Here is a 10,755-nt window from a genome sequence, read left to right as displayed (position 1 = left end):
AGTAACTAAAACTACAGAATTCACCCTTTCAATTTTTCCAGACTTTGTCTTGGCTTTGAAAATAATGGGACTTTCACAGAGCAGAATTTGCCAGCCAGCACTACAGATTCACTTCAAAACAACCATGATCCCCTGTTGCTAGAACATCTCTGCACCACTTTTTCTTCCTCCTAACTCATGCCATTAGACCAAATGAAATCATGGACATTCCTTGCTTGAGTAAGGCAATAAAGCTTTTCTCTCTCCTTTCATCCAGAATGACTCAAACCTATAGCTAACACCACATGCATGTGCTGCACTAATGATGGTACAGTGCTCACCAGTATGTCACTTCTCTAGTTTCCTTTGTAGCTTGGGTGCCAACACTTACCTATTAGCTTCTCTTCAACAGGCCAATAAAAATGCACACAGCTCAGGACGTTTTAAATTCGATTAAAAATAACCTGTGCAATGACTAGTTTTGTCAAACAACTAAAAGACTTTCTGGGCTGAATCTGAGAGTAGACGGCCAGTTACTTAAAAAGGATGTGTGCATTTATTTACCTGTACCAAATATACACACAAACACTTTATATATATATATATATATATAAAAATCTTTATACATATACAGTATTTTATATATATATAAAGATTGCCATCACATTATTATTACAGCTACTTAAGTCAAAATTTGACTAAGTAACTACTTTGCTTGACTCAATGCATCTTAAACAGATACCCAAAGGCATACTTGAAAAAAAACATAAGGCTAAAAGAAACCCAACACCCTCAGCTCTTTTTAACTCAATGAACAGAGACTTTTGCATTCGTTGCAAAAAGTTCTGAGGGTTTTAAGTTATAACCTTAATCAACTTGCATGTGGACTTCTAAAAAGCATGGTGTTTAATTTGCCAGATCTTCCCGAAATGCCTTTTACCAGGGAAAGTAATATACATATATATATATATTTTCTTTGCTTACCAAACTGATACTCTGTTTCTCATTACACTCATCATTGTATCTAAATACACTTTTAAGCAATCTAAATTTTGTTTAAAATCTATTAAATTTGGATTAACTAATACTATCAACATAGTTAGCTGGATTATTTTTTCACACGTTCCTTTGTATTAAAATCAATTATGTTGTGGTTTGATGCAAGAGCTTTTTGTTTGTTTTGGTGGGAGAGGCAAAGTCCAATTTCCTAACGTGCCAGTACAGTTCTGGTTGCTGAAGACAAAGGGTGGGAAGGAGGCTGGTGGAAAAGATGGCAGGGGTAAGTGAGGTAAGAGGTGGGGGGAGGAAAAATTTGATTTAATAAAAAATGAGTAAAGAAATTTTAAAAAATTGATATAGGTTTCACATTCAGTCTAACAACACTGCTTCCTGCTCCTTTTTGATGGAGGCTAACACTGCATTATCAGTCTCTGTGGCTTCTGTGTCCCCACCACCTAGCAGAATGGAGCGATCTTCTTCTAGTGTAAAGACAGAGTTTTGATTTTGGCACGAATGTTTAACTACTTCATTGGGAGTTGAAAACGTTTTGTCACACAAGTTACATTTGTAGGGCTTGTTGGTCTGTACTAGCATGTTGTCCATTTGACTGCCTTCCTCAAAAGTACAGAGTTCCAGAGTCTGTTTGTCCACCATCGTGTACGTGTCCATGCTCTGGTTTAGGCACACGTGTCTGGCAGCCTGGTTAGCCCTACAAAAGCTTTTGTCACAAGTGCTGCACTTGAAGGGCTTGCCAGTGTGTATGTACATGTGCTCCCTCCAGTGGCTTTTCTGGATAAATTTGCGACCACAGATGGAACATTCGTATTTCCGTCTTTTTACTTCCCTCTCTTGGTCTGCCTGCTCCAAGTTGTCTATGTCTGCAATATCAGAAGGGGGCGGTGTCTCTGACTGCTGCTGCCCATCAATTATTGGGGAGTCTGAGATCTGCTGCAGCTCGCTGTCACTAATCATCCCTGCTTCAGGCACTTCCACGGCATCTTTATCAGCTGTGTTGTTACAGAGAGACAAAGAAATATTACTTTCTCCCTGCTGGCTAGACGTGAAGGGAACTCCCGTGTGGATCTGCAGGTGCTCACGCAAACTACTTCGCAAATTGAACCGGCGACCGCAGAGGTGGCAGGCATAGTATTTTGGGAAACTTCCATTCCTTTTCATAATGCTTGGCTTGACATGTGCTATTGTGAGTGAGGCAGGCTGTTCATCTGAAGAAGATGCTTCCATGTTGGCCTCTTCTCCTGCAGGTGAATTATTACCAGCAGCAGATACCAATTCTGGAGATAAAGAAGATGGCAATGGTTCAGAAGTGGACATATTTGTCCGGGTCACTTGTGGCAGAGTTGTAGCTAACTGTGAGAGCTGTGGGCCTTCAGAAACCTGCTCTTGGTTCATCCGTGATGTCTGTGGCCTTGGTTCTCGCCCGAGTTTGTCAGTTGCTGATGTAACCTTAGTGGGATGTCTTATCTGGTGATCTGCGATCTGAATGCCATATAATGAAGATGCTAATGGAAAAACTTGATCCGGGTGAGAAAAAGTTCCCTGACTTGCAAGGCTGGCCTCTTGAATTAGTGGATATGCATGCAGAAACTTTATTCCCTGTTCTAGTCGAACTGGGTCAATGAGCTGCGGTGCCATCTTCCCAGTGTACATCAAATGCAAGAGATAACTGAAGATGTCTGGCTGTATGTCAGTTGCTTTCAAACGGACACATTCACTGAAAGGTGAAACAAAATGATCAATAAGAGATAAGGAAAATCTCTTTTACCAGATCTAGGTTATTCAAGCATTGATAAAAATCAGAGGCATCTACTTAAAATCAAAAGACAGAATCTGCAATGAATATAGAGAAATGCTTTAATGTGAAAGAGCTAATCTTATTGGCCACTTGAAAGATGACATTTTTTTCCTCAGGGAGGTAACTGGCTTGAAAGACAAAGCTGTTCCATTGCAATCTACACCCTTCTAAATTGCTGTTACATTACAGATTTGTTGTCACATGTTAATGTATTTTGTAAATCGCAAAGACATTTTTCCCCCCTTTTTGGTTGGATTCAAACCCATCTGTAGGTGAATTTAAACCTGCTAGCACCGGACTCTAAATTCACAATCCATTAAACTTTTCTGAGTGCTTAGCCCTGAAAACACCTAAAACTCATCTGGCACTTGCCTGTTTGGCTTCCGTGTCTTACCACTGTCTGCAGCTACAGTTCTGCAAATGTGTGGTATCACCTTGTCTCAACTGCATTACCATCCAGAAACCATACAGGACGCGGTGTGAATCCCCTGAGGATCTGATGCAACAGGTGTAGCCTGAGCACATCCAACCAGTGGAGGCCAGGCTCCTTACAAAGCAGAACAGTAGCTTCTTTCCTTGAATAGGGAGGAAGAAATGGTAGCACCAGGGTATGCCTGGTCAGCCTAAGGCCAGTCCCTTGGTTAGAGTGCTCAACGAGGGGAAACGCTTTGTCTGTGATGCCCTCTTCAGCCTAACAGGACTGAAACCAACACCATCCTCTAGCTGAGAGCGTGCCCTATGCATCAACCGTTAGGATACTCTGGACTGAAACACCCACCACTCCTCCGGTTGAAGCGGGATCTCTGTGCAGAAAGAGAGGCAAGGTTCACAGAAGAAGAAAGAAAATCAGGAACATCTTGGTTAGGCCAGTTAGCTACCAGGAAAGGATCTGGGATTCTAATTGTTTTTCAGAGTTACTTGTAGCTCTTGTATTAAACAAACATTAAATAAGAGACAGAAATCCAGAAATGGACATGACTGCATGCTGTGTTCTGAATGCTTTAACCACAGTAGGCTACCAAGCTGAGGAGGAAATTATAGCCAATTCTTTCATTTCTTAAGGTGCACCCTTCTTGAGTTCTCCCTCTGACTGCTTTTGAAGTCAGATATATTATTCAAAAGTAAACTTTGCAATGGTGTCTTTCAGAGATGACTGTGCACTCTTGATGGAGCATCAAGACCAATACATCTGCCTGCAGTCCTGTCTCAGAAAGGCAAATGCACTTCTGTTCCTGATGTTTACTTTTGGCTAAGGACTCTTAAGAATTTCACTCACTCAATATAAACTTCTGGAGATAGTTCAAATAACTGGGAAAAATAAAAGACAAAAAAAATCTTTAAAAGTTTTACACTTTTTTATCTTTTCAATGCCCTCCATGTAACACTGCCCGCCAAAAAAAAAAAAAAAAGAAACACAAAGCCCCTCCTTATACTTTGGTAAACAAAAAAACAACAACAAAAAAAAATGGAAACATTAACCTCTCCTGTAAGTCCACTTCTCAAAATCTCCTAGCAAATACTTATTGGGTTGTATATAAGTTACAGAAATGTCAAGAATAGTGCCAAGACAGAGTAGAGGATAGTGAGTGGGAGAAGGAAAGTACAAGAGTGAATATGGGATCCTTTAAGTATTCAATTCTAGGAATTCTATGCTTTTTTTAAGGATAAAGAACTTGTGCTAAATTATAACATTAGTGTTAATGAATCACAGTTTAACGTGTTTTAAAGTAAGATTCTAGTTTGCAGGTAAGACAGGATTCCCATATTCCTTAGGTCATAGCAAGAAGCAAAAAGAACATTTTCAGGTTTCAAAGTGTTGCTGGGCCTTCTTAGCTTAGCTAACTGAACAACATTTAAACAGTGAACCTTTTTATAGTTACCTGGTTTGATGAACAAACAACATCTTGAAGTAGTTGGAGAAAGAAGCAAGGACCGATTTGTGCGCCTTGAAGTAGACATCCCCAATGGCAACTGTGCAGTCACACAGGAAACCGAACTCTCTCTGAGCATTTAGTTGCTGCAGCAGAATAAGTCCATGGTTGGCCAAATCCATTTTTTTACACTCTGAAAAGCAAATTACTTCCATGTAAAACTTAACAGTAGATGCACAGATGCAACAGTAGCTGTCTCTTAAGAGATACTTTCCTCTAATATCCGTATGACATGCTTTAGTAACACCTCTTAATCCCAAGCTGATATCCTACACGTAGGCAAGGATCTCTGTTTCACGATGGGCAATGCGATTCACAAAGGTGCAAGTGGTTTGCCAAGGCTTAAAGAGCAAAGGAGGGCCAGGACTAAAGAGTCCTGAAAAGGCATGGGGGGACACACACACGTGGATACAGAAAGATAAATAGCTAAAGGAGAGGAAGAAGTATTAACAAGTAGTAAAAACACTTATTTGTAATGGGAAGAACAAAGTATTTTGGCTGCCACTCATCTGTTCAAACAGGGAAGATAAATCTCCCGTCTGATACCAGTCACCCTCACCTAAGTGGGTGAGAGAGACAAGAGCAGAACCCAACAGAAGATAAGTTAGATCCTTTGAACTTGAATTTTCAGCGCCTCTGTGTATCTTTTACCTAAAAGTTATGTGTCCATCCAGCTGAATCCAAACCCAACATCAAATAATTAAGCACCCTCTCCTGGGAAATACCAGATACATACCCGAGTCTCCCCAGGCTGAAACAATGAATTCATTCTAGGCATTGGCAAGCCCTCTGGACTACCAGGACAGGAGGGGCCAATCCTTTCACCCAACAACTATTATTTATGAAGATCAGCTACAACAGCATTTTGTGAGAAGCCTGCATGCCAGAGTGCTTCACGCTTGCCTAGCAAATCAAGAAACCCAAGGGGCAAGAGGTGCAGTTCCGTCCATCGCTGGCCGTTGGCACAACGTAGGACAACTAACAGTGAAATGTGGCACCAACCTGAGCCCCCCTAAATCAGGGCTTCCGAAGGCCCCCCCCCACCCCCTCGCATGGTTCAAGGGCAGCCTCAGAAGCAAGAATTGATAACGCTGGGGGAAAAAAAGCGAGGGAAACACATTAGGACAGTTGCGTATAGTTGGATGGATGAATATGGGGCTAGTAAGATCAACAAGTGGGTACAGATTTAACCAAAACAAATAAAGCTTTGAGCAGAAAAAGTGAAAGTATGAAGTAACGTAGGTCTCTATGTAGCCATGTAAAACATCAAGAAAAGTCAACAAAATTCCTGGGCACATTATGCCCAGAACAGTGCAGATGCTCTAGGAACAGAAAAGAAAGAGAAGGTGAAACCAGGAGAAGTGGATCAAAAGCAGTAAATTTATAAAAAGCCTTGGGTTTTTTCCCTCTGAAAATTCAACAGGCAGTTATCGAAATTTTCTGTAAGGTACAAACAGCTTGTTTCTTCTATACAGTAAGAGCGTGGCTTTTGGGGAAAGAGAATAAAAGTGTATTCCACATATGCCAATATGTTTAGTCACCAGAGAAACAAATATTTCTACTTGCTGGACAGTGCAGAATGCCCTTATATTTAAACCAATAACCAGGCTGACCAAATGCATTCCTTTGCATTCACATGAGATCAGAACTCGTTTGAGTCAGGGGTGTAAGGGCAAAGAAAGAAACACAACTTAAGATGCAGTTGATTATTTTCTTACAGTTAATAAGAGAAAAAAAAAAAAAAATCAGGTTTCAACTCTCTTCAGGTCCATCCTCTCCTCCCCAAGTTACTGTTTGGATAATTACGTTTGTACAAACAGCGTGCCAAAATCTTCTCCCTCTCTCCAAAGAGGGAATGCTTGCTGTCAGCAGTAACAAAAATCACGTCGATGGCTATTTAATCCTGCAAGGTGCCCCATGCAGGTAGACTCTGTGACGTTATGGAAAACACGCTACATTTTTTTTTTTTTTTTTGGTAGCTTTAATTTAGATTATTCTGTGTGCTACATTTTTTAATTCATCAGTGCAGAGTCTGGTTTGTACTTGGACAGCAAAACTGGTCAGGCAGAGCAAACCATCGATGTGAGGGAACCCCAAGCCAGAAAGGCATTCTTTCCAGTTATTATCACCCTAAGTTTGGTTAGCTTATAGTTTCACCCTTATCCAAGCAGCAGTCACTGTGCCAGTTGAAGCTGCTACCCTTCATCAGAGACCTGAATTAATCTTTTCACAAAACGATACGGCGTTCGTGCACGTGCACGATGCTACGTTTTTGTGTGTATCTGAAAGATATTTAAATGCTTTGAACTGAAAGCACTAGAAGAATTACGCTCTTTAGAAATTATGACGGCAGAGGAAAAGAGTGAGGAAAGCACTGTGTCCCCCTTTTATATAGAGAGGGGCACGTTACAGGCATGGGTGCGTTCAGGAGCTTTACCCTCAGCTCGATAAGACCACGATTAACACCAGCAGGGCCGTGTTTTAGTGCTGACCGACTGAACAACTGCGTACAATACGTCCCGTGCCCTGACGCCCTACAGGGGACGGTCCTTCCGTTGCAGGGTCGACAGGACTGGCCTGGCTCACCTTTACCACAACTTTTGACATTACCTAATTTGCTCAACGGCGGGTGAAAAACCACGCGAGGCCGAGTCCTTTCGGAAAGCGCGCGTTTATTTCGGAGACCGCCAAGGGACAAGCGGTGGGCGCAGGCCGGGGCCGAGGCCGACGCCGAGGCGGTACCGCGCCGCGGAAGAGGAGGAATAGGCCGAGGAGGACGAGGCCGCCCGCGACGGGGCAGCCGCTCGGGCGGGGGAAGCCGGCCGCCCTGACAGGAAACAGCTGCCGGCCCGCCCCAAGCACAGCCCGGCGCTTCCCGCTCTGCCCTCGGGCACCTCGGCGCGCACACCGAACCTCCCGCCGAGACCCCGCCGCTCCTTCCGGCTCCGGCGGCAGAGGGGCGACAGCCCGGCCCCCGGCTCCACACGCGAACCGCGCACGGCGGTGCCGGTCCCCGCCCGGCCACCACGGGACCGCGCGCGCGCCGGCGAGGGGGGGCGGGGGGGCGCGCGCCGCTCGGGCGCTCCCGCCGCCGCCGCTGCCGCCTGCCGGCGCCGTAGCGCGCGGCGGGGCGCCGCTGGCGGCGGGCGGAGAGGCGTGGCCCGCCGCCCGCCCTTTCCCCCGCCCCCCCCCCCTCGTCCCCGGAGTCACGCTCGGCCTCTGTGGCACAGGTGGCGGCGCCCTCCCATTGGCCGCCGGGGCGGAAGGCCGGGTGGCCGCGCGCCGCTCTCACTGGCTGCGCCCCGCCCCTCTCCCCCATCCCCACCCACCTCTCCCCCTCCTCCCTCCCTCCCTCCCACCCCCCCCCCCCCCCCAACCCCCCCCCCCCCGCGCACGCCACGCGCGCACGGACGGACGGAGACGGCGCGAGACGCAGCGCGAGCGGAGCCGCCAGGGCGCGCGAGACGGGAACCGCCGCCGCCGCCGCCGCCAGGGCCGCCCAGCCTGCCGAGGAGAGACAGGCGGGGCCGCCCCCTCCCGCTCCGCGCGGCGCCCTCCTCCCCCGCCCTTCCCTGCGCCGGATGCCGCCCCGGGGGGGGGGGGGGGGGGCGCCCCGCTGCGGGCGGGAGGGAGGGCGCGCGGGCCCCAACCGGCCGAGCCGAGCCCGGCGCCGGGCGACACCGGCCCCCCCCGCCCCCGCCCCCTCCCTCCCTCCCCCGGCGCGGCCCGGCCCTCCCCTCCCCTCGGCGCGGGCCCATCCCCCCCCCCCGGGCTGTGTCCCGGATGGAGCCGCCCGGCCCGGCCCGGCCCGGCCCGGCGGGGGTTTGTCAGGAGGCCAGGCAGCCCCAGCGGCGCCAGGCGCGGCCCTCCTCCTCCGCGCCCCCCTCGGCGCGGCCGGACCCCGCGGCCGGGCGCCCCCTCGCACACAATGAGGAGGTAGGGCCGAGCAGGCCCCGCCGCGCCCGCCCGCCCGCCGCCGCCGCCGCCTCAGCCCGGGCCGCGGCCGGTGCGGCGGGGCCGGGCGCACGTGCGGGCGGCGCCGGGATCCCCCGCGGTCGCGCGGCGCGGCCGGTGCTCACCTGGGGGGCGCGGGCCGCCGAGGCGCCTGGTGCCGCGCGGGCCGCCGCCGTCTCCGCGCCCAGCAGCAGCAGCAGCAACAACGGAGTCAGCGCGGCGGCGGCGGCGGCGGCGGCTTTTCCTGTCCGGTTACGTTAGGGTCACATGACCGAGAGCGGAGCACAGAGGCTGCAGCGAGGAGCCCCCGCCGGGGGGGAGGGGAGGCGGCGAGCGCTGTGGCGGCGGCAGCAGCAGCAGCAGCAGGAGCCACCCAGCCCCCGCCCGCCCCTCCCTCCCCCGCCCGCCCGCCCGCCGCGCGCGGCGCGGGCCGCACCGGCGGCACCGGCACCGGCCTCGCCGCCGCTTCGCTCCTGCCGGGCGCCCCCCGGCCGAAAGCCTCGCTCCCCGGCGGAGCGGGGCGCGGGTCCTGTGGCGGGCGCGCTGCCCCTTTAAAACTCCCGGGGTGGTGGTGGGGGGGGCGGTGCAGCCCCCTGCACCCCCCCCCCTTCTCCTCCCCGCGCCTGTCGGGCTGCGGAATAACGGGCCGGGCCGCTGCCGGCTCTCCGGCGGAGACGGGGCTGGGGCTGCGCTGCCCTGCGCTGCGCTGGCCGCCGCCTTCCCGGCGCCCTGCCCGCCCGGTGCCGCCGGGGGCGCCCGGCCTGGACGCCGGCGGGGGTGTGTGTGGGGGGGCGGCGGCGGCACCGGGTGGCTCCTGCCGGGCGAGGCTGGGGGCGGCGGGCGCGGGGAGCCTTCGGGTCCTCCCGCGCCCCACCCCCACCCCCACCCCGCTCTCCCGGGGAGAAGTGGCGGGCGCAGGTGCGTCCCTCCGCCCCGCAACCCGCGGGGACCCGGCGGCTGTCGGTTACAGCAAGGTCCGCCGGCCTCCGGTGCCCCGGCAGGCCCGGGGAGGCGGCGGGGCCTCGGGAGGCCGGCCGGGGCGAAGCCGTCCTGAGCGCGTCGGTTGAACCGGCAGGGGCGAGGTGACAAGGTGCCTTGTCAAAAAGAGCGGCGTGGGAGCGCGGCAGTGGGAAGGTTGGGTTTGCGTTTGGTCCGTTCAGGCGGGCGAGTTGTTCGAAGTGGGTATTTTGAACTCGCGTACGGCGGTCTCCCCTGAAAATCGCATCCGCAGCTTTGCGCGGCGGCAGGTTCGGTTGCGGTGGAGTGCGGAGGGAAGGCGGCCGTAGCCAGGCCTCGTTTTACCCAAATCTAAGGCGTACTGTAGAATTCGTGGGCGCGTAAATAAATGCACCAAGGGACACTGCGACACGTGTAAAAGTTGTCGGTCTTGCAAAAGTTATTAGCTCGGAGTCGTTAGTGTGGAGCAGGGAGGCCGTCTTCTGCAAGAGGCCGGGAAGTCCCTGAAGAAATGGAAGGGTGAGCGAGCCCTGCGCCGGGCTTGAGCGTGGTTTCCCTGAGTCAGAGCATGGGTCCGGGCACGGCCCGGATCTGCACCTTGTTGTACGGTGACACCTGCTAAGCGGAGCAGTGGCACGGACAAAACCGTTTTCAGAGAGAAACTGGTGGTGTTGAAAACCTTGTGGGAAGATATTTGGCCAGCAATAGTTAAAGAGGGTTCCTTTGCACCCCCTGCCCCAGGGGTCTGCTCCTGCTGTCGTTAAATACACTTTCTGTTGTTTGTTGGGAACAGCGTACGCTACAATGCCCACGATTTGAGTTAGGCCCGTATTATTATTACCTTTTTTAAGGTACTTGCCTAAGCAAGCTTTTGGGGGGGCTAGCTGTAGCTGGGATGATGTTTCCACAGTGATTAAGTAAGTTGTGCTGTGGAAAAAAGGCCCAAACCCCTTTTATTTAGTGTCTTGACAGCAGGTGTGCTGATGGGGGTGTGAGGGGGAGGAGGAGTATGGTATCTGGTCCGGTTTGTAGATGGACAGATGATTGCAAGTCGTCCCAGGCTATTGTTATTTTTACAGGATCTAAACTGGTCAAGGACTAGACCAGTTTTATGTGAGTCTG

At 51.5% G+C, this 10,755-nt stretch overlaps 1 protein-coding gene across 2 annotated transcripts; it reads right to left on the bottom strand.

The window, feature by feature from the left end:
* Positions 1–1,275: 1,275 nt before the first annotated feature.
* On the bottom strand, positions 1,276–9,046 carry ZBTB2 (zinc finger and BTB domain containing 2). 2 transcript variants are annotated; one of them, XM_049801276.1, is made up of 3 exons: positions 8,802–9,046; positions 4,672–4,855; positions 1,276–2,710 (listed from the first exon to the last, which is right to left on the bottom strand). In XM_049801276.1, exons 2-3 carry the CDS (start codon positions 4,842–4,844, stop codon positions 1,348–1,350), a joined length of 1,536 nt encoding a protein of 511 aa, XP_049657233.1. In that variant the 5' UTR covers positions 4,845–4,855; positions 8,802–9,046; the 3' UTR covers positions 1,276–1,347. The 2 variants fall into 2 exon arrangements, with proteins under 2 accessions (XP_049657233.1, XP_049657232.1); XM_049801275.1 differs by lacking the exon at positions 8,802–9,046 and having other exon boundaries at positions 4,672–7,719.
* Positions 9,047–10,755: the final 1,709 nt, after the last annotated feature.

This window comes from Accipiter gentilis, chromosome 5 (assembly GCF_929443795.1).
Source record: "Accipiter gentilis chromosome 5, bAccGen1.1, whole genome shotgun sequence".
NCBI lineage: Eukaryota > Metazoa > Chordata > Aves > Accipitriformes > Accipitridae > Astur > Astur gentilis.
This window is presented reverse-complemented; position numbering and strand designations above follow the sequence as displayed.